The 24073-nt window shown below is 40.7% G+C and overlaps 1 protein-coding gene across 9 annotated transcripts in view; it reads right to left on the bottom strand.

Annotated features, from left to right (window-relative positions):
* TOM1L1 (target of myb1 like 1 membrane trafficking protein) overlaps window positions 1-24073 on the bottom strand; it is a 521826-nt gene that overhangs the window by 9557 nt on the left and 488196 nt on the right. For 2 of the 9 annotated variants that reach the window (XM_035558753.2, XM_035558755.2), the window contains 7 exons: window positions 15783-15867; window positions 13487-13565; window positions 7736-7885; window positions 7181-7300; window positions 5254-5361; window positions 4535-4651; window positions 1603-1736 (listed from right to left, as the gene is read on the bottom strand). In XM_035558753.2, the coding sequence (XP_035414646.1) occupies window positions 1603-1736; window positions 4535-4651; window positions 5254-5361; window positions 7181-7300; window positions 7736-7885; window positions 13487-13565; window positions 15783-15867 (793 nt within the window). Of the gene's footprint in view, window positions 1-1602; window positions 1737-4534; window positions 4652-5253; window positions 5362-7180; window positions 7301-7735; window positions 7886-13486; window positions 13566-15782; window positions 15868-15987; window positions 16202-24073 lie in introns of those variants that run through there. The other 7 variants (XM_035558756.2, XM_035558759.2, XM_035558761.2 and 4 more) reach the window with 7 other exon arrangements.

The following is a 24073-nucleotide window of genomic DNA, read 5'->3' as shown; positions in this document are numbered from 1 at the left end:
GTACAAAATGTTTGGTTTTTTTTACTGACAGCCCTCTGACCTTCAAGTTGAAGCACTGCTCCTTGCTCTAGTAACCAAAAAGTTACTACATTTTTTTTTGTTCATAGTATCTCATCGGAACCATCCCAACTCTGAACACATACTGCAATATTTAAAATGCTTATTTCCATTGAAATAGATCTTAGAGCATGCAATTTCTCTCTGTGGAAGTGATACTAGGAGCACGATCGAGCCCAGCATTCTTCACTTACACTGAAGAACAAGAATAAAGATGTGGAATTTCACTGTCTGTTCAGAAGGGGAAAGCATTTCAAGAACAGCAGTGTACCTAGTTGTTACCTTGGAAGCACTTTTTGAAGCATGTTAAACTCCTGCCTCTTGCTTTGCGTTGCATGACTTAAACAAGGGTCTTAGAAAATCATTGCTTTAAAAACTACAGGTAAGGTAAGTATCTGTTAGGAATGTCCTTCCTTTCCTCTATCCTGCACTACATGAATACCTTCTAACACATTTCTCTCATATGTCCAGGTTTTAGAACAAAGTAAAGGATAAGTCAATTTACCTCTAACACCTGTCAGAAGTTTATAGCATTCTGTACAAGGACTACTACCTGAAAATTTTGTCTCCTTAATGCCAATCTATTGACTGACATAAGAGGGAAGGGATGGAGGAATGTGTAATGGATAAAGGACTTCAACTCACCCAAACCCCGTAAGTGAACTCTTCAGGTCTCCCTGGAAGATCCCGTTTTTCACATGCATAAAGCAAATTATAATTTGCTCCTGGAACGATTGTACTTGGTACAAAAGTATTTCTAGAATATTTCCTAGCCAAGGAGGACATAAACTACTTAACATGAAAGGCTAGTTCCTATTAAACCAGAATACACTCCATGAGTATATTCACTGTGATATTTTGGGGGATAATACTGAAATTTTGAGTTTAAATTTCATTTCATTTTTGCTAGCATCTAGTCATGCAACCACTGATAACAGGCAAATTCAAAGGATGTCAACGCAAGTATTGCAGTGCTTCCATGCGTGAAAGAAAAACATTTTCTGCTGTAAGGCAGGTAGAACAGCTTGTTTCAATTCAGTTGAGAAAAGCAAGCGACTCTCTTAAGCATGCAATAAAGCTGAATGCTGTTCCATGGCTGGTTTCTGCAGTAAAGCTGTCAAAGTTGTACAGAAAGGACAGCAAATATTCTTTCCTGGAAGCGTATACATGTAACAAAGGTAAGGACCATCACCAGGACCAAAGGGTTTGTAGCAGACTGATGTTAAATTCACTGTGCTCAACTAGAAAGGAGCATCAAATTCCAAAATTATTTTTGTGTGCCTCCATCTAATTTCCTGTCTACGCTGTTAACTTGTTTTACCACATTCTAATAGTTTTCTAACTAGCTTATTAACTGCTTCTGAAATGCTTAGGGGAAGGCAAATAAATAATTTTCTCCTTTTGTTGTCAACTTTCTTTTCTGGATTTAAGGAAAGAAATGTCTCCTTGTAAAGATTCAGCATTAGTCACATGGACCATCTGTATCCATTACGTGTGCTTATCCAGTTAGGACACCAAATGTGAGAAAAGAGATCCTGTACTTACCTTTCGTGTCCCAGGAGAACATTATTCAGATCTTCATTTACTTGTATTAACTCAACTATCACATCTTCATTTTCCACTGTCACCAACAATTCCATGATCCTCTCCTGCATCACCCGACAGGTCTTATACAGTTTCTGCCCGAGGGAGGGGAAGAAAAAAAATCACAACTGTGGTCTCCTAATTTGTCAGTTTTGGAGAAGAATGATAAGACAGTCAAGTACTGCAGACTCACAGGTAACATCCCTTAATTTATACAAACCACACATACCAAGAGTTGCAAATAGTGTAATTTTCATGTCTTTGATCTCTGCAAAGCCAAGCTGACAACAACTACCATCACTGCCAGCACTCCTACCCCTATGGAGCCCCTACCTACCACCTTCATTTCTGAAGGTCCATCTGTCTCTGAAGTCTAAATTTCAAATTGCAAAATAATGAAGACCCCTCTGGGTGATGCAGAGCACATTTGATCTGAGTCTGATTGAAGCTGATTAAACACAGTAGGACACTTCACATGGCTGTAACAAACGTGATCCTGGTTCAACATCTGCTTGAATAAAAGACAATAGTAGTGTACAGGACAGAAGTGCTCTGTGACACAAGTCTCTGCCTCTTCCTCTGAGTGGGGAGGTCTGGATGCACTTAATTCATGCACTTTTTGAGAAAGCTCTATAAACCTAGCAGAATCAGCTGACAGGAGATGTATGAGGATTTACTGAGTAGATTTTTGCATTATTGCCAATTGAAATGGAAGTTAGTTTAGTTACATTCCTCCCCCCTGCAGATTTTGCATGTTCAAAGAAACACATTCTTTAGCATCAAGAGCTTCATCTCAGCCAAAATCTTTTTTCCACAGTATATTTTGCAAATGCTGTCTGTCTCTGCTTAAGATAAAAAGAAAAAAGGGAGGGGGGGAACTTACTCTGTTTGCACACTGCTATTGAAAAAGTGCTCTGGCATTATTTTCAAACTGATCTGACTTTTCTCAGAAAACACACACAAAAAAATCTACACGGAACTTGTGTAAAAAGAAATTTTATACCCCTTTGCCAAACCTGCATAAGGATTACACAATACTGTATCTCCTGGTATTATATTTTCACAGCCCAGGATAAAACACACAAAAATGTATTCAGTTTAATGCATGTAATTAAATTTTAAACCTCTTCAACTCCACACCTTATTACATTAACCCCATTCCAAAAAATGTGCATTTCTTATGAATCTATTATACAGGTAAGCACAGTATTTCAAGAGAAATCTGCTATCTTAAGCCTTCTGTAGAACAGGGTGGAGAAAGGGAGGAGCTAGTCACTAACAAAGCTACAGAACCGAAAGTATGTTGCGCTGATAAAGTTTACCCTGTTAAACTTTTCATTAAGAAACCCTGGATACTCAGTAGGACTGATATTCATCTCTCCAACTCACTCAAAGCCTAAACAAGCAGCTCTTTTAATAAAGGACTTTGTTCTCCAACAACAAAAGCCTAATCCAAGCAATCCAGGTAGAGCCACAAACGGGCACATTAAGCATAGTTAAAGAAACAGGCTAGCCATGCTTGCTGTTCTGTACCACTCAGTGCATGGAGGAAAAGAACAGTGAAATTAACATAGAAGGAACGAGTTTTTAGGCACTCCCCCACAAATGGGAACTCCACACCCTGTCCTCAAACTTTTGCCAACAGTTTTATTACTGGGAGTGCCAATAAGAATCCACTGGCTTACTGTGGGCAACCTAATATGCGTACCCACACGCACAAGGGCCATGCTGTAGGAGGCAGGAAACGAACGACACTTTTTCTGTTTCACCTCTACCCCCTTGGACCAGCAGCTCCACAGAGCTCTGCAAAAGAGACAGTGGTGGTGATGTCAAGAATTTTCGGGGGGAGCAGAAACCGCTGAGAGATGGATTGTCTCCTATCTGGTTCCCCCAGGCCAGCAGCGCTGCCCGTCACTGACGATGATACACAGGGACCAACTACTGCTCTCTCTCCATATCTCAGTGAGAACCCATCCAAAAAAGGACACAGCTGAACAGCACAACCCTGAAGGCAAACCAAGAGTACCCAATAAAAAGTTCCTTGCGAAGGAATAATTCTCCACTGGGCAAGACAACCACACCAAAGGCTTGTAAAAATTAGATCAGTTCTTCAATGCATTTGATGTTGACAAATTACCAAAAATGCTTCCTTTGCATAGAAGTTTGGAGGTAAGTTTAGAAACAGAAAGATGTGACAAAAGCTTTTTGAATTCTTGCAGAAAATATGAAACAGCAAAAAGTCCATTTAAGATAAGTCACTATTGAAATGCTAAAGTAATACTACATTTTTGATTTCTAAAACAGAAAACAGCCTGGGCAAGTAGAATGTATGCATATTTGCTATCAAATCTAAATGACTATTGCAATAGACTTCCTTCAGGCTACACTTAAAGAGCACGTGGCTTCACCTATTGCACAGCAAGCTCCCAATCTTTGAGGTCACGCGCACAAAACCAAGGCTTCGTATTCTTCACTGTCCTTCAGTTTGCCTTTAAGGTACTGGTAATAATAAAGAGAGCCCTGCAAACTCCAGGATGGATACGAGAGATTGTGTCATCACCTATTTTCCCAGAAGGCAACTGCGTTCACCTGGAATGTTCTCAAGCATGTTCTGTCAAACAGCCCTAACAGAGAACGCTCCATTATGAAATTCCTTTGCCCTTGGAATTCCCTAGAGCTTAAATTTATATTGCAAGCTGTTTTGTCCTTTCATGACTATCTAGATGTAAGAGGAAGGTGAAGGAGACGAGAAAGCTGAGCAAAACCAGAGATCGAAACCTGATTTTGGTTTCCATTTTGCAGTTTAAATCCAGATGTTATGAGAAAGGGTACAACATATTCTAAAATCAGCTTTGAGCAAACAAAGAGTTCCTATGACAGAGTTAGTGCATACCTGTAAAAGATTCATATCATCCGGATTTTCAGAGCCAGGAACATTTTCTTTTAATATTGATGACATGACTCTCACATTCATTTTTGCCATATCCAGTTCACTGTACAGTTTCCCAATCTGTTCAGTTCAACATGACAGAATATTGTGCAGGTGAACAGAGCAAGCAGAATAATTCTTACCTCTAATATGTACTTTCTTCCCCATTAGGTATAACATAGCTAATTAGCGTTATTTTACGCCAGTGACATCCCTTGAAAATAGGAATTAGCTCAGCTTTTCTATGTCCAATCACACTAAGATCTAAATCTGATAACCCTACTTATTTTCTGTACACTTAGGGCCTCTCACTACTGAGAAGACTGTTACTCTTTTTAGTTAACTACAGGCCAAGCAGGGACAGAAATGAACTGTCCTTTTCTTTCTAAGAATAATCTCTTATTTGCATAAGACACTAGTCTTATGTAAAAGTAAGGTTGGCTTTCTCTCTTATCTTAGAAGTAACTTTTATTGATTTGCATAACAACATCATAAGAGATCATGAGAAATTCTCATGCTCAAGTAAATGATTCCACTTTCTGGCTGCGTACAGCCTGGCATTTATTTAAGTGATTTCTGCATGCTTTGCTTTGGCAAACCACCATGTAAAGCATCTTCAGGAGAATTTCACCAGCACATTTCAAGCAGAAAATCCCTCCCCCTCCAAACCTGCAGTACTGTACCTGCTCAGCAGTCAACAGTAATGTTGGGCCCGTGGGAAGAGGCAATAAGGAACGTTTGGTGGGATTAGCAGAAGATGGTGATGACTTTGTAGGATGCTGAGATGAAGACTGTTAAAAGACAAAAGAGCAGAGCTTGAGTTTAACAAAAGAATTGAAACTGACATCCAGATGAGAGTGCTACAAAACGTCTGTCAGACTAGACAACTGGGCATTAGCTTTCGCATAATCAATGCTCCCAGGGAATTTGTTGAACAAGGTCTATTTATAAGAATAAATCTAATAGCTACTTTGTAATGAAATCAGGCTTGGAATTCAAGTATCTTTTAAATGGGTTTGCTAGCAAATCCCATCACAGATAAAATGGGAACGGCTAAGAACAGGCTGTCTCCTTGACCTCTGAAGCCATCTAACAGGGAGAGTCCTTCCTAAAGGGCCACTGCAATTTTACAGCAAAGACTAGTTCAGAATGCATTCATGGCTGGGAGCAGTGACAAGGTTGGAGTGTTTCCATTTGTATTACAGTTGAACTGACTGCAGTAAAAAAGACCCTACACAAAACTGCATAGGTCATGTCCTTCATCTCTTAGAGACTGAACTAAAAATTGCATTCAGGTCTGCTGCTGCCTAGATCAACGGAAGGTTTGCGACTGACTTTAATGGACAGATATATGTGGTACACAGAATCGTCTCTACTGCAACTGGTGAGGAAAGATTTATTGTCCAGTGAAAGCACTTTCTTTCAAATGTTTGAAATACAGCTTGTTCAAACAGCCATAAATACCCAAGCTTTTATGCACTTCACTATTCAGTCACCAAATCAAGCTCAGGATGATTGAATCATTCCTGTCTACACTGATTACAGACATCTAATTCTATAATTGCAAGGTTCTACCCAATAGTGAATGCTTTCACACTTCCCCAAGTCTTGTGAAAACTCTTCTACTAGAAAACAAATTCTGGAGAGAATTGCTGTAAAGCATGTACTGTATTTTCAGCCAATGCCCAAAGCTCAGAACACATTTACATTTATTTTATCCTAGACACTACACAATGGTATCTATGATATATGCTTAAATAACAAAGGTAGAGATTAGCCACAAGGTCAAATATTATTGTGTATAAGATGTGCAAACAACTTGAGAGACCTCTCTTACAGATTTACACCTCTCTCAGTTTAAAAATTAAACAGATTATGTTCCAAGGAGACCTTATTACAGCCGTCCAATAAATAAAGGGGGGCCTACAAGAAAGAGGGGGAGAGACTCTTCACCAGGGCGTGTAGTGCCAGGACAAAGGGTAATGGCATTAAACTCAAAAAAGAATGGATTTAGATTAGATATTAGGAAGAAATTCTTCACTATGAGGGTGGTGAGGCACTGGACCAGTTTGCCCAGAGAGGCTGTGGACACCCCCTCCCTGGAGGTGTTCAGGGTCGATTGGATGAGACCCTGGGCAACCTGATCTAGTGCAAAGTGTCTCCGCTTGTGGCAGAGGATGGAACCATGTGATCATTAAGTTCCTTCCCAACCCAAATCATTCTATGATTGTATCAATGCTCAAATTCTGAATGGTATGTGCTTTCATGAAAATCTTAATCATTTTAGTTGAAAACATTTCAATTCTTTAAATGCTTTGGAAGTTTTAAGAGACACATGCTTCTTTTTTAAGAACATACTCACTAATTTGTGGCTTGAAGTAAAATAAAGACACTAGTATATAGGCCAAGTTTCTTTGTTGTTATCTTAGCTGTTATAATTGAAACTGATTTCTGCTCACGTGTTCAAGTAGATTGGTCATACTCTGCCCTGAAGCATTTAAAAAACAAAACAAAAACAAACACACCTTCTATGTCCACAGAGCTCATACAATTAACACATCCTGTTTCTGATTTACAATGACTTAATAAAGTATCCTTGTGTATCCCCACCTTAGGTCCCCCTGTGCTGGTGTCAGCAGATGGAAACTCCACTCCTTTCTTCAGCAATTCTAGATAAACTTCTTTTACTTCGGTCACATCCACCATTCCTTGGAACCCTCGTGCCCATGTCTGGATTTGAAACAACTGTTACTAGCCACAGAAATGGACAGCCAGTGGGGTCAGACAAGCCCTTCTAAAACATACAGTCCTAAAGGCAGGCGATTCCCTCCATGTGAACTGAATGCTTTCTCCCCCCACTCAAAACAGGAGGACCACCACCAAAGCTCTGAAGTTGCCTCTCACCCTGCTTACACCCACAGAGGAAGCACATACACAGACTGGGAGAGGAACATAAAAAGTGGAGGTTGACAGTTTTCCAGGACTGTTTCTAGTTCTCTCTTTTTGTCTTCCACTCTGTGCTACTACTGCATGAAGCAGGTGCAGAGGAATAAAGTCCACTTTAGTAAGAGGTTCCCACGGGTACACTGCAGTACAGAAACTGGCTGCATCATTAAATCTTCACCATACAGCAGAAACAAAACACTCAGTTTACTCTAGACTTACCATGATGAAGGTCAAGATCCTCTCCTGCATGTCAATTGGCAGGTTGTATCTTGGATTCAGTAGTTTCACCAGCTTGTCCTTACAAAAGTCTTTCTTCACAACTAAAGACTGCAATCTAGGACCACAGTTCTGCACACACATGTCAAGCAGCTGCACATACAAAAACTTCTGTTACAAAGATGCTATGAACAGAAAAACTTGAGTGCTTTTGTTTCTTTTTGTTTAAATTGTTCCAAGGTGTTGTGGAGAAAGAGTACTAATGGATATGGACTACTGCCAACAGTCTCCCACGTTGTCTGAGGAGGTTACTAGAAGGAAACCTAAGTTCACTATGTGTTTCACCATTCCTATGCAGATACAAAATGAAATGGGTTACCCAGAATTAAACTATTTTAACAGAGAAGCATGTCACAGCAGCTACTGAACATGCAGTACTTTAATAGTGTGAAATCTGTCCATAGCCTGAAAAAATGACTTGTACAGATTCAGTAACAGAATTAATTCAATGCCCAGCGAACAGGTACCCTAGTCTAATAGTAAGCTTGTTTTCTTCTCCCAGAGAGCTCTTCAGAATCTAAATGCATCTCTTCTAATCTGTCCTCTAAAGTGAGAGACTAATGAAAAAATAGAAAAGAACAAATTCAACTACTCAGAGTACAATTTCTCCATATGTTTTAAAGGTCACATTGATTTGAAGCAGAACAAGTGAATTGCTCCAATTGTCGGATTCATCTTCACAAAAGAAGTCTACTTTAAAAACTGCCTGGAATGCTCAGAATGGGATCCGTGCAAGCAGTATGTCTGCCCTACCAAGTACCGAGGCATGTCACCGTCATGTAAGACTTCTCCCTTGTACATTGGAGGTAGCTGGCTGCAATTCCCATGTTACAGAAGAGCTATCAAAGGCTGTCAGTATGTCCCAACCACCTGAAATCAGCCCCATACAAGTTTTGTTCGGAAACTGAGGCTGATTGGATCATGTGCAGAATTAGGAACAGAACTCACCTCACCTGGCTTAAATCTGAAGGCCAACCAGAGGACTATGACGCCCCATGTAAAGAAAAATAATCACTTCTGCTTTTCACTCATCATCCTTATTTTTATTTTCTCTCCCAATTTAAGAGTGAGAATGGAAAAGTGAAAGCAAAGGGTAGAATTCACAGAAGTTTGCAAAATGTTGTGGTTTTAGTCATAAAACTTCCCCAGAATCATGCAATAGACAGGATGTATTTGCAAAAGGATACATGGATTTTTAAGAATGCTACTGTAATCACGATTGAAGTAGATTAAATATGCTCTCCTATTCAGGGCAGACTATATTCGGCTATGTTGAAGTCATTTTAGTAACTCATTTCCCAGCCTCAGGACTTGGGGATTTCCTCCCAGTGTGATCAGGAACTTATGGGAGAAGATGCTTAAGACCAGAAGAAGATATATTGCTGAAATGAAAAGAGAGTAGAACAAAGAGACACTGGCAGACTGCTGTGCAAAATAACTGAGAGATAATTACCAAAAAATCTTGGCTCAAATCGTTATTTTTCATTTGAAAGAGTACATGAAACACATGCTAATAAGCCAAGTCATTTGCCTGTGCAGTACTTCAAAGATGGTTTGTGTAGAACATTTTCAGCCCAGTGCATGGGAAATTTGGTATGCTACTCCCTATTATTAATTCTTTATATAAGGGACCGAGTATTTACCCTCTGAATGAAAGTACTGAAGCTAATGGGCTAGATCCTCCACTCAATTACGCCAGTCCAGCCCACTTACAGTGAAACTAAGCTGGTGTAAGAGAAAGAAGAATTTGACTTAATTATTTTTAACTGGACCATTCACGAACAAGCCACTTCATACTAATAACACCTTTCATTAGAATTTCAATATGGTTATGTATCATTGCTAATAGGACTGCACCTTCCCAAACAGTTCCATTGGAACAAATGGATCCAAGGGGGCCAAGTCAAGCAGTGCTTCACATAGCGCAACGAAATCTCAACAGAAACATGTTCTAATAACAGAAATGGCAAATTAACTTGAATCAACTCATTAACCTTCCTCTGGATGATTGCTGGAACTGACAGAGCTGCTATGTTCCAGGCTAACTGATACCAGACATCCAGCTAAGAGAGCTGCACTGAGCAGGAAGGAGGGAGAATTGCACAGTCAAAGCCCTGGGGTTCACAGAAAACTGAGATGATAAAAGGCAAACTGTTAAAAACCGTATGGCAGAAACAAGATGGGAGAAGCTATGGAGGATAACAAAAGAAAAGTCAACTATATTCCTTATCAATACAGGCCTTACTAAGAATCCAGTAGGGCTAACTGCTCATCTAAAGCAGCCAGATGTTGTCCAAAAGCTGTAGTGAATGGATTTAGTCTGCAACAGATACCTCTCAAACCTAATGTGAATGCAAGAAACACAAACGAACAGTTTGCCTTTTAGTATTTCTGAGAGATAAATTGTTAATCCCTCTCCAGGATTATACTCTACTGAATTTATAGTGATGCTCTACCCAGCAGAGGTTTTGAACAGCAGACACTATTTCTATGTGCCAACTCTTAAAAGATACTTTTGCATTTCAAAACACTGATTTTTCAGAATGTCTTGAATTTTTCAAAAAACATGCATTGAAATACAGATTACTTTTGCTCCCACTCAATATCTTTTATTTTCCTCTTTGTCCATACACACCATAAAGTGCAATAAAATCTTACATTTCTGCCCACAGCTTTATATGTAAGTGTGTGTGTTAACACAGGTGCAGAGAAGGACACATTTAATAAATGACTCCCCCACGTGCTGTTCAGTTCCTAAGACCTTACAAGATTCAGAACTGGGGCACTGCAGTAAATGCTTTAAAAAAACCAAGGGCGATCTACAGAGACATCTGAACAGGTGTCTCAGCATTAACTACGTAAACAGATTTTACATATCCAAAGCCTATTAATCATAAGGAGGCAAGTAACACATACACATTTTGCTGGATTCCTGCCTAAAAGTTCTAATCCTCTTCATTCCCTGATTGCAAAATCAGGGCTGCCAAGCCTGATCACTTGGCTTTACCAAAGACAGTACAACGCAACTTCACGGCCTGACATGCATACACCTCAATCCACGTGACTTCACAAGCACCAGGTAACTTCTCTAGATCAGAGTACATGGAGTTAAGGCACAGCCAACACATTATACAGCTGGCACTCTCCCTTCTTCCTGCAAGTAAATAAATATTCATCTAAGACACACGAGGAGGCAGACACTGCTGAGATTTAACACGTCTTGATGACAGAATCAGGGCTAACCCATGCAGTCATGCTACTTCAGACAAGGACTTTCACATTTCACTCTGTGTACCTTCTCTGGGAAGGAAATTCTTTAGAAAGCAGTTTCATTAGAAAGACTAAATTCCAAAATTTTATAGTCGAGTAAACAAATGTGTAACGAGGAACATTTCAAAGCAAAAGTGGCTTCTAGATCTGTTTCCTTCTAATAGTTCCATCTACTGTAGGTAGAAGAGACAACGTGATACACTGTCTCAAAAGCATGAAGTCAGCATTCACTGTAGGAAACACAAGCAATAAAGCAAAGCTTTATTAAATTAAAGTACAGCTCTTAAAAAAGGAGACCTTATTTTTGGAGAAATCTGATAGAAAACGAAGGATTTTTAAAAGGTAATAGCTGAGGGTAGTCTTGTGTGTGGTTTTTTTTTAGAAACTGAAAATTGTTTTTTTCTGCTTGCAATGACTTATTGTTCCAATCCAAGCAATTCAAAATGAGAAACAGGAACAACGTAATTCATGCAATCAACAAAGTAGAACAGAAAAATAGCACACAGAAGGACTGATTTAGGAACAAAGGAGGTAAAGTAATACACGGTTAGCAATGAGATCAAAGGAAAGGTTTTACATGTGCTAAACTGACAGCAGTACAGGTAGAAAAGGAGAAAAAAAGAAAGGAGGTAAGGACAGAAGGTCTTACAGAAGAACAAAAGCAGGGACAGAGAGGAATATAAGTTGGCACTTATTTAATAAATAAAAGTGCCAACTATAAATAAGTTGGCACTTATTTAAAAAAAAAAAGTTAAGGAACACGCAGAGAAGGAATATGAAGCTGTGATTGCCCAGCAGACATGGCTAAATGTGTACATGGGAGTGGGTGAGAACAGACGTGGAGAAAGAGCCTGCAACTGTAAAGAGACCGTGAGAAAGTGCTGAACTAGAAGCACAGCTTAAACCTGGTACACACTCCACCTCTAAGCAAATAAAAAAAGCTTCCAGGTAAACACAACAAAGCTTTTCCTTGGATACACCTGGCACATGATCCTTCTCTTGTTTCTATGAGAAGAGCACCTTGAGCATGACTGCTGAGTAAATATCCAAATAAAGACTCTGAAATCTTAAGCACTGGACCATCAAAACTCCAGTTGACCATATCAGATGTTCAGAGGATTAAGGTGCACGAAGACTGTAGGAGAAAGCATGCAGATCTGATACAGGGATTACAACTGCAGCGGAAACCAAGTGTTTCTGTTATGCAAACACACAGAACACGCAAAAAGGTGACTCACGAGACAGTGGAGGAGGAAATCAGGGAAGAAGTGCGGAAGTGGAATGAGCTGAAGGTATACATTGGTATGTGCAACACATTTATCTGCATCTCTGACTTGTCAAGTGACACTTAGGCAATTGCTAAGTGACCTAAAATTCAACACTATCAATCACTTATCTTCCTTAATCACTTCTCTGCATGTATTGATATAGATAACTATGTTGCACAACAAATACCAAACCTGTGAATAATAGTACCCAGTGTAATGCAGACAAGCCTCTTATACCCTTATACCCTCATACACTTTTTAAAAAAGGAAATTGTGTATATACATGTATATATAGTGTGTATATATATGTATATTTTTTTTCTAAACAAAATAACAAAAGACAAATCCGCAGTAGCTTAAAAAAAAACCAACATCATTCTTCTCACAACTGTACTATTGTCAGCCACGACCAACTCAAGTAGGGACTTCTGGACTTAGGACAGTGTTAAGAACTTCTTGCTACTGCCCCCATTATCAGTGTAGTGGAGAACAGAGAACTATGTTAGCGTGCTCCAGTAAATCTTAAATTGACTGAAATCCCAAACTCTGGGAAAGCTGAAACACACTGTCATATTCTGAAGGTCAGGGTATCTATCTCAAACGAGGATATTCCCGGTCACTCCAACCCTTAGTCATAACATCTGAACCTTGCAGGGGATTATCCTGTGTCTTATTGCCTCTCTTAGCTCACCATTTTTTTCCCTTCGTTCAAATTTCTTACTGTATGCAATAACACTTGCTTTTACAAAATGAGTATCACACATTCCACCACACAACACAGCATACTTAGTTTAACCAAGATCAGTACCACAAGGTGAGTAATAGAACAGTCAAATGTGGCTTTTATGTAATATCCCAAGTTCGGTATCTTTCACAAACAGGTGGAGCGCTCACAAAGGGACCGTCACAGGAGTAAATAAGAACCAAACTATTCCTATTCAGTGTAGGCTTAAAAAAAAAAAAAAAAAGCAACAGTAAATTCAGGAAAAATGAGCACCAGAAGACCATCTGGCCCGCACTGGTAGTGCTATACACACAAACAACAAAGACAGAAAACGTCCTGTAGAGTCACGTCAGTGCTAATTTGCATGCCATCTTATCATTTAAAATGTTTTCCTTCTTAGTGTCTAATTAATATTAATATAGCTGTACTTACAGACAGGGTAAGCCTGATCTCCTTATGGTTACAGTTTTTGGAGAGCTTTTTCTTTAACGCTTTAACTGCATCTTTAGGTCTGTGACAAGAAATTAAATAGAAAAGGTTACCAGTGAAATTAGCATTTTTTTTCTACTTCATAACTTCAACCTAGATCTAAAAATACTGGTCTGAGATTTGGAACCAAATTCATTCTTGTATTTACACCCACATAAAAACAGAGTAATTGCCCCAATGATTCCAGCAAAATCACTTCAGCACTGAGCTAGAGTAACAAAGCACTGAATCAGGTTTGTTACTGCAGGCTGTGCGTTACTCTTGAGCTTGTGCAGAGATTCTTCTCTGCAGGGTCTCCTCCAAAATTATGCTATTTCACTGCTGTACAATAGATTTACTTATCTAACTTTCATTGCTATGAAAGGTAATAGGAATTGCCAAAGGTATCGAGAGTTGGCTGGTACCTATTTTTCATATACGATGCGATCAAAAATATTCTCCTGAGAGTGCTGTAAGAAGTAGGGGTGTCTTGGCTAACTTCCAATCTTATAATTGCTGAATGCTTTTAACTAATCTGAGTAATTACCATGTACAGACGGACAACCCATTCCACCAAAGAGATAGTGGCATCTCCATCCTAGTCATTTTCATTTCTATATATACACCCCATATCTTTTAAATATCTATGTAGGAGGAAGAGGGTGGAAGATGGTATCAAGCTTACCACATGTGGGAAATAATTTTGGCTGATTAATATGGACTATGCATAGTGTACCCAGATATTACACCTATTAGGGTCAGCTCAATGATCAACAAAAACAAGATGTCCTAAAGCCTCTTTAGGATCTCTCTAAAATCTAAGATGAAACCATATGCCTAAATTGAATATTTCAATAAGAAAAAAAATCTTTGTTGAAAATTCCAGTCATTGAATTTAAATGAGTACTTAGCACTACTGCATTTTTCAGTTTGAAAGGCCTGTTATACTTCATATGAAAAAGAGAAGAGATTTCTCTATGTTTTTTATCCTATGGCAGCAGAGTTGCCATACCAAGTACCATGTATCAAGTCAAAATGCACGTGATGGATGGGAGCAGGAGAGGAAAGCTTCCCCTTGCAGAAAGCTACACCACAACACCGCTCTTGCTTCTTGCTCCCTCTCTGAAGCATCTGGAAATGCTCTGGTCAGGAGCTGGGTATTACATTAAAATAACCATTTGCCTAATAACATACAGCAGTTCTGCTGTTCCTTACATCCTGTTACAGACTGGGACTAGTAGTAGTTGCCTAGAAGGACCTCCTCTGTAAGCATAAGCTGTACACAAGAAGTAGTTTATTAAAAAAAGCTCTGTTGCATAGAAACTCCACATAAAAACTAACAAAGAGGGACAAAGAGTGCTGTAGTTCTTGGCAGCGACTGGAAAGGAGTTATTACCGACCCTCCAAGCTCTAAGAGCCCCAGGTGAGAGCATGAAATCATGAAAAAAAAAATGAAAAGAAGGGAAATTTGATATAAAAGAAGCTACTTGTGCAGAAACTAAGGCATACCTTGTTCTCCTGGAGAAAACCCTCCAGTCAGTGTTAAAATATGCCCCTGCTAGTGAGTGCTCGCAATGCAGTGCAGCAGCAGATCTTACACAGGAGTTAATTTTCTTCTCCCCCTTTTACAGGTGACAGCATGGAAGTTACCAAGCAAACCAGAACCTGGCTGTTGGGTGCAAGGGCCCACCTGCGCCCCGTGACCTGGGGAGCTCAGCGGGCAGGCGCCAGCCTCTTCACCCTGCTGCTGCAGGGCAGGCGGGCTGTGACACTGCCTCGTGGGGAAACCTGCTTCAGTTAAAAGGCCACAGTGTTTAAAACCGTGTTGCAGGAGAACAAATGCCCAAGGTCTTTTCCCAGTTGGGATTTTGCAGAGCACAGGGGGGACCTGTTCAGCCTGACAAGCAGCACGGGTTACCTGAAACACGTCAGATGCAGGTGAGAAACCTAAGCTAACACCTTGCATGGGGCAGAGCCCCCAAGCCTAATCCCTCAGAGTGCTGATGGCTCAGCAAGGGGCACCGGGACAGGCACAGATCCCTGCTCTCCGCTGTTATTTCATTTTGGGCAACTTTATACGTTCACCACGTCACCTGCTTGACTTTGTCCTGCCCTCGAGCAGCACGGTACGAAGTAGGAACTGCCCCTAACATGGAAACCCGGACACCGAGCCTCCCGCAGGAGACGGCGGGCAGGCGACAGCCCCTGGGGAGCCCCCACCGCGCCCCGAGCCTCTCCGGGACCGACCCTGGCAGCTCACCCCTCCTCCGTGGCGTTGATCACATCGCAGATGTGCAGGAACTGCCCCCACTCCTCCGTCTGCAGCGCTCCGAACGTCGCCCGCTCTGAAAGGCCAAGGGGGACCCGTTCAGGCGGGCGGGACGCGGCGACCCCCGGCTCCCCCTCACGGCCGCCCCCCGGTTCCCCCTCACGGCCGGACGGGACGCGGCTCCCCCGCTACTCACCGATCAGGCTGCCCACGGCGGTACCGAAAGGATCCTTCGGAGCCTTCCCGAAGGCCATGGCCGCTGCCGGCTGGCTACGCGGGGCGGCGACAGCCCCGTCCCGTCGCGTCCCGTCCCCGGCCGCTCGCCTCCTGCCCCCGCCGGGCGCTCCCTTGTGGGGCCGGGGCGGAGCCGCCTGCAGGTACCAGCAGCAAGAAGCCGGGAGCGGGCCGGGCCGGGCCGGGTAGGACAGGGCAGCACCGCCCCCAGGGCAGGGGCTCCCCGCCCCGCCTGGGCAAACAAACGTTCACTCGGCGCCGGGCGGCCGCGGCCTGCGCGGCTTACCCCGGGAAGGCGCCTCAGCCATCGCCAGGAGCGGCCGGGACCGGCCGGGAGCCCCCCGGTGGCGGCAGAAGGGGGTTCCCTCAGCCCTCCTCTACTCGGGACCGGCCGCTGAGCCCACCGCAAACTCTCGGTCACGGTGGGAGGCGGCTCGCCGCTGCCCCAGGGGCTCCCGGGACGTGGGGACTTGAGTTTTTGCGGGGGAAAAAGTCTGCCTTGCAACACTCACCTACAGCCATCGGTGCCGGGGGACAAACTATGTCACTTACTGTGTGTTTTCAGCTATGTTAAAGAACTGTTGTTCTCGTAGCAGAGCTGATCTAAAGCTCAGCTTTATGAGCTAAGTGATAAAAGTTGCACTTCAGGTAAGACACCACAGGAAAGGAGGCTATGCAAATGCAGCAAAATAGAATTCACACTTTTACACTGATACCTGATGCAATTTGCTGATTAAACTGATTACACAATTCATTTAGTTTAAAGGAATAGCACAAGCAGTAATGAGAAGCTCTGCGACGCTACACTGCACACACGTTTCAAACTTTCAAACACCACTATGAAATCACCAGGGCTGCCCACGTTTCTCAAACCCAGATATTTTTTTCCATTTCACAGGTTGAAAAGGAGCCGATGCACCAATCTCAAAGCAGCAGTAAAAAAGCAGTGCATGCAAGTTACATCCTTGAAGTCACCCTTTGTGTTCCGTAGGAACCACTAACACATTCCTCACCGCATACACGTTTCCACGTGTGGGACTTTCTTGCTACAATTACTATCAATGTCTTCCATTGTGCCACTTCATTACAAGTTTGACTTTATCTCAGACCTGTACAATACTTGGGAAGGAATGTGGCATGAATGAAAATTAAAATCTCAGCTGTAGTTTTTGTTGACTGAGAGTTGTAATTATTTCACTATCAAACAAACATGGAATCATTTTAACCTGCATTTGAGTACAGCTTAATCAGTCATACATCAAAAAATGATATAACCAAATAAGTAATTTGCCTGGCATTAGAATTTAATGAATTAACAAAGCCGTATTTGCACTGATTGTGAGAGTTCTTCCTAGGATAAACTCATCTCACTTTCTTTTGCATAACTCTATGGCTCCATCTACTGGACAGCTTTAACATAAAGGCTGGAGAAGAACATACTTTTTTGTGTACCTACGAACATCTCAACAAATGCAAGTTATTGATCAACTTGCCTGTAAGTTCTTGCATTTACAGTGAATTTAGGAGCTGCGTCTTTTTCTGACACTTTCTATAATAAATGGGTGCCATTAATCATATAGATTGAGACTTTTTCTAATGATCATATCTCGATTTTCTATGCTTCTGTTATTCTTGTCATTTGGTTTTAAACCAGACAGCATCTATCAAAGACAGACTTGATTTATTCTTGCATGCAGAGTTTAGAAAGACACCCTCTAAAGTTAGTGTTTATTTCATTTACTCTTTAATACCTAAACTGAAATAAGGGTCTATTTAAATTAGCCCTTGTTAAACCTGCAATTTGAGTCAGATCTTGTTTCAGAGAACATATTTTGTTGCACTGCTGAGAGGAAAAAAATTAATGAAGCCCTTTTTCATTGGAATTTACTGCTTAATGCTACTCAATGAAATCAGCTACTGGTCTAGAACTACAAACATCCTGAGAGCTTCAGAAATGGGTCTGCACAGAAGGTGCCTGCCTGACCCCTCAGCCTCCTCTGGACTGGAGACCTTGGTATTTAGCACTCAGTGATCCTTGCAATTTTACTATTATTGTACCTGAAACGTTATACTTAATTAAGGGACATTTTCAATCTTTTGTAAGCACACATAGTATATATACTAGTGTTAAAAAAAAAAAAAAAAAAGAGCAAGAAAGGAGGAAGAGCTTAAAACAAAAACAGGAAAGAATCCCAAACATGCACGAGAATATTCAGTCTTTTCAAGAATGTACAGAAAAATAGCTTTCAGCTTCTTCAAAGTCCCTGTGAAGTTTAGGTTTCCTCGGGCTCTGTTCTATCATAGCAGATGTATCAAACATCTCACATTTGAAATTAAGAACCAAAGTGGGATTTCAGTTCTAAACTTTATGTCATTGAAAAAAAAAAAAAAAAACACAAAAAAACTCCTAAAAATACTGACAAGACACTTAAGATTTCAAAGGCCTTACTCTTATCAGTTCTGAGGTATCAGATACCTACAGACTTTGGAAATTCTTGCAATACTTGCAGTAAACTCACATGCAATAACATAAAGCTTACCTGCACACTTGAATTCCTCCATCTTTAACAATCTGAGGTTAACCTTTAAGGTTTTCGTAAGGCTAAATAATTTCTCTTTGGAAAATATTTTGGAAAAAAAGTGTCTAGTGGCATAGTTTATGTCTGCCTCTTGAGTTTATGCCTGCCTCTTGAACATTTTATACCAGCATAAGCAGGCTTGTCAATATAACTTTATTTGTACTAGAGATTTTCTTGATACTGCCTTGTCAATTACAAATAAAAATCACATCCCTAACTGCCATAGCTATGCAGAGACATATTTTTAAAAATTAATCTAGTTTTGCTGTTTTTTTTTAATTATATATCATTTAGTTTTTTTTAAAAAATCACACCTTTACCTTATTTAGTCTTCAGTCTTATTCTCAAGGATTTATGTACACACACAACAGATTAAGTATTTCACTTGAATAGCTGTCACATTTATAGACTGATTTATGGTATTGACTTGTAACTGCTGTGATTTGCTGTATGTAAATTATAAACCATGGTGATGACTTTTGGAACAGTTTAAAAACAGCAGAGATTTTAAAGAAATCCTTATTTCTGCAGAGATTTGTTGAGGAGTTGCAAAGTATTCCTTCCCCTGTCTCCCAAGAGCTACGTTTACTCCCCCAGCATTCACCAGAAGTCTGTTTTTGTCCGAATCTTCCTCGTTATCCTGTACAACAAAGATACAATCAGCAGGATTCTCTCTGTTCCTCATTAGACCAGATGCTGGTTAGGTCCTGTGCTGGTAGCCGAGCTTGAACAAACAGCTAGAGGGCTAGATCAAATCCCTTCTGCATAATCTCCATTAGCTTATTGCCTTCAGATAACAGCAAACCTAATCAAGAGCCATTTGGGCAAATTAAATTAATGCTCGTCTTATTTGAGACCCAGCCTCGCTAGGAATACAGAGCCGTCCCTAAATATCTGTTGAAGTAATTACTATTTATTGAAAAAAAAAAATCCAACCTCAGATGCGTTAACAGCAGTTTTAATTTGCCCATGGAGGAAGGGGAAGCAGTGCTGCAGGGAGGTGGCCGTGGCCTGCAGGGGCACGCTTGTCCAACCCAGCTCCCACTGCTCATGCTGCGGCTGATGGCAGCGAGGGCTGGTGCATGGGGAAGGCAATACCCATCGGTCACATCAAGTTTTCTTGCACATGTAGTGGGGGTCAAATGCAGCTTTTTAGTGTTATAAAGCTGTCTTGTCATTTGGGGAAAAAAAAAAACAAAACAAAACAAAAAACACCTCTGTGCATGCAATGCAAAGCTCTCTGACTGTAAAAGAGGGAAGGGATGTGGTATTTCGCAGGACTGACCAAGTCAGGTTCTATCACTCAGTTCAGGGCTGCTTTTCCTGGACCCCGCAGCCTCAGCACACCCTCACTGTCCTGCAGCTTTGATGTGACGTTGGGCAAATCTGTATTCTCCCCAATACCAAGACTCCGAAGTGGAAAACATCCTGCTTCAATAGCACGCTATAAGAGTCACAAACTAATTAGAAAATAAATTTGAAATAAATAAAATGAACTTGGTAATTCAGCTTCACAGCAAACTAGCATATGAGAAGTGAGGAACTTCTCTGTCATCTTGTCTGCAGAGGAAAATGGCAGGTAACTGGTTCACTTTTACGCTGTCGATAAAGAATGTATGAACTCGCCCCACATTTATTTATATTAGAGGCTACTTAAAGAGGTTTCTTTCATAGTGATTCCTTTGTGAATTCGCTCAGTAATAGAACACAATTGTCCACTTAAAACAGGGATGCCTTCAAGTTATGATAATTTGCGTCTCTGTGGTACAGAGCATTGTGTACATCGCTGTGTGCTACAAGGCTAATTTGATTTTGTTTTCAAAACTATTTAAGTTTTTAAATAGCTTTTTTATTAAGTTATTAAAAGTTGTTCACATCTTGCTCAGCTGTAATACAGATTTCTTTGCCTCCAATGAACAAACTTGAAAAATTCTGTTATTAATTGGTGCACTTTATAAAATTAAAAATTACTTGACAAGAGATGAGGTGTGCAGATAGGACACCTGCATCCACAGCTGTACTGAAACATGATATAACAAATATTTTTGTCTGCTATTTTAAAACAAAATAAAAATCAACAAAACAATTCCCAAATCCTTATGTATCAATGTAGAAAGCAATCCTGGAAGAAACTAAAATCCTCTAACTAAAATACCTTTGCACATTAGCAGTGGGTATGGCCTTTACCATGAAAGTCACGTTGCTGTTAGTGACACTCCTGCTGCCGCTTCGCAAAGCAGCTCCGGGCAAGAGCTTAGTCCTGCACTGTGTCCTCTCATTTTCTTAATATTTGGAGAATAGCAATAGCTAAAACCAGATCCTTTGAAAATACGCATTTAAAGCAAATAGTTTAAAGCAAATAGTTAAAGCAAATAGCAATAGTAACGCGCTGAGTCCGTTTTAAATAATTGCAGCAAGATCTGATTGCCCACAGCAGAAGTACTGGTTACTGTAACAAATATCCAAAAGCTTCGTAGTTGAACAATGAACGGATAGCTCGGTGTCACCCCCAGAGCCCTGGTTCAAATCCAAGCCATCTCCAACTAATGTAATGCCATGCTGCTCACATGGCTATCTGCTGTCCTAATTAACCAGGAGTCTCAGCTGAGCTCTCTGCTGGATTTTAATTACAGAGTTATTAATTCATGGGGAAAAAATTGACAGATGTTTCAGGTTGGTCGCAGCAAATTAAAAGGCAGGTGCTTGGCACAAAAACTCAGAAATGATTAAACAAATGACTCAGGGATGTTTAGCTGTTCTACAGTGAACAGGATACATAGTACCTTTCAGTATATTGTAGGGCAGGGTGACTTCTCAGGATAAGAATAACAATAGCAACAGATTTTGCTCTGTCTCATTTTTAAATGTAAAGAAGCTTATGAATGCATGTTCTTAATTTGGTTTACAATTTTTCTGGGTTCATTTTACTTCCCTTTCCTCTATAAATAAATTCCACTATTTTCTTAGATTGTTAGTTAGAAAGAAGTTTGTGTGATGCCAAGGTAAGTGAAGGAACTAGCTGTTTACACTACAGTTATTGTTACTCAAACTGAGAATATATATAGCATGAAGTAGAAGACTAATTTCTCTCTCTTTTAAGGGACAACAACTGTTTTTGTAATTCTAAAAATAACTGGAAGTGCTTGACAAAGAGGCTTATAAAAATGTTAGTGCAAATCAAACATGCATTAGAGGAAGGACAGGGATGGCCTAAAAAGCCACCAAGGAAGGATTAAAGGAAGGACTCTTTCTTAAAGGAAGGCAAATGCCTGCTCGGGACTACCAGTTTGGACAGGAATTCCCTTCCTGAAAAGTCCCTGCTACGGGGACAATGAGTGCTGTTCACACTGATTTCGTAGGAACTTCATGCAGTTTAACAGCACTTAAAATGAATAAGGAAAACATGTCAGCTGCGGAGCAAGTAGCACAGAGCAAATAATTTTCAGTTTGTGGTGAGACAACGTTTGACAAAACAGTGTCCCACAGGTGAGAAGTGTGACACTTGTATGAGGTACTGAATGCACACTCACTCACACCCTCACCTTCCATAGTTACATGTCCCATGGTATTTTTGCACAATTTCCCCCAAAATATTCATTTATTTTCATGGAAGGCCATACACTGCCATACACTTCTCATTTGATTTAATGTTTTCTGCTACTTGTTTCCTTTTCTTTCTTCTTTTTCTTTTTTTTGCCAGTAGAAGTGTTACCAGGCCCACTCCTCCACTCATTCTTTAGTCAAAATTGTTCCCTAAAATGTTTTCCATCCACTTATTCCTGGAGCTCTGTCCACAATAAAGATTCTTTCCACCATTAACTTAAACACAAAGCCTTGAAATGAACGCTGACATCACTGCTCACTTGACTGCTTGCTCGTGGAGCATCTACACCATGCTTCATTGCTCTGAAGGTGCCAATTCTCCAGTCTTGTCTGCAGGATCAACCTTTATAGCCTGGCACATCGCCACACAACGCACTCCCAGACAGCTCCACCTGTACAGATCAGATACAAGTCTCGCAACTTCCAAGAGCTCAAACCTTCCCACTGTACTCACTCGTAATGCACTCTGGTGCTCAAACTCTCAGCAATTATACATGACAGCATCTATTAATTTTAGCTGTGATTAATTTTAGCTATTTTTTATGTGGTCCCCATCGCTATAGAATATGAGTGCTTTATGCTCCTTAATGCATTTCCCTTCCACTTCCACACTGAGGTCATATAGCAACAACAGACAGATTAAAAGTTAGTCATTGATTTCCCCAAAGTCGCTCATCCGAGGCCTAGTTCCAGCAATCTGATGCTTGACACATGCTCTCAGCTGTGGCTTGACCACAGGCTAAAAAATTTGGCTTCTGTGCCTGTCCACAAATGTTTTTGTCATGACTGACACAAGTAGTTTGGCCCATTATTGAGAGGAGCAGTAAGAGTAAGCAGTAAGAGTGCTGCTCTGTGGGTGTAAGCAGTACGTGAGGGTTCTCAATGGAAACATGCAGGATTATGCCTATCTTTCATAGAAGTGGCTGCCTGAAGCCATGTGGAAATTATGTGAGGATGCTGAGAGTGCCTCCTTAGGGGCTGGCTGCTACATTTTTCACTTTGCATTCCATTTAATCGGCCTCATTCTCCTTATGCATTGTGGAGGAAACTTGAGCACTGTCAGGATTCAAACTTCGTTCGATGCCTGTAAACCTTTTATTGGATCTCGAAATAAGAAATTGCCCAAGGTTACACAAGAGATCTGTGGTAAATCAGGGAATTGAGCCTAAGCCTCTTATATCTTAGAGAGGCAGCCTAACCGTTGCTTTCAGAAGAGTTTCACTGCATTACACCAGCTAAGTGTCTGGCTCAATCACTATTCTACAGATTACCAGAGGGTAGATTAACTGGAGTATATTGAATTTTTAAAACATAAAATAAATACCTGCTATAAGCTCTTAACCCTAGCAAGGTTTTGAGGAATTCCCAACGGTATCTTAATTCTGTATCTACACATATGCACAGAAACCAACAGTACATGTACCTACATAGTAATAGAACAAAGCCTTGTCATTATTTAAGGTTAATGAAAAGCAATGTCATTCCTGTCATCCAAGACAAATTATGTTTTTCATTGCTATACACGAATGCTCTGAAATATAGTTAGCGTTTCACCACCTAGGCAAGAATAACCTCAGCCTCTTTCAATCTGGAACTCTCTAACCACCCATGGACTGTAAGATGTTGTGCACTTACCATCAATTTTCTGATTTTGCAGGGAATGAGGACTGAAAGCAAGACAGAGAGAGCCTCTTGTGCAGTGGTGGGTTACTTTTAATTTCTTTACGGAGTTCATGCCTACTCCTAATTTAACTCAACTGAGCCAAATCCATATTCATCTGCATCTAATAATACAACACTTACAGCTCAAGGTTGCCAGCTCTAAATTAGTGCTTGCTTTTTAACTAGTCTTACTTGAATGGTAAT

Source organism: Cygnus atratus, chromosome 18 (assembly GCF_013377495.2).
Source record: "Cygnus atratus isolate AKBS03 ecotype Queensland, Australia chromosome 18, CAtr_DNAZoo_HiC_assembly, whole genome shotgun sequence".
Lineage (NCBI taxonomy): Eukaryota > Metazoa > Chordata > Aves > Anseriformes > Anatidae > Cygnus > Cygnus atratus.
Note: the sequence above shows the minus strand (reverse complement) of the source record. Positions and strands in the feature narration are given on the sequence as shown.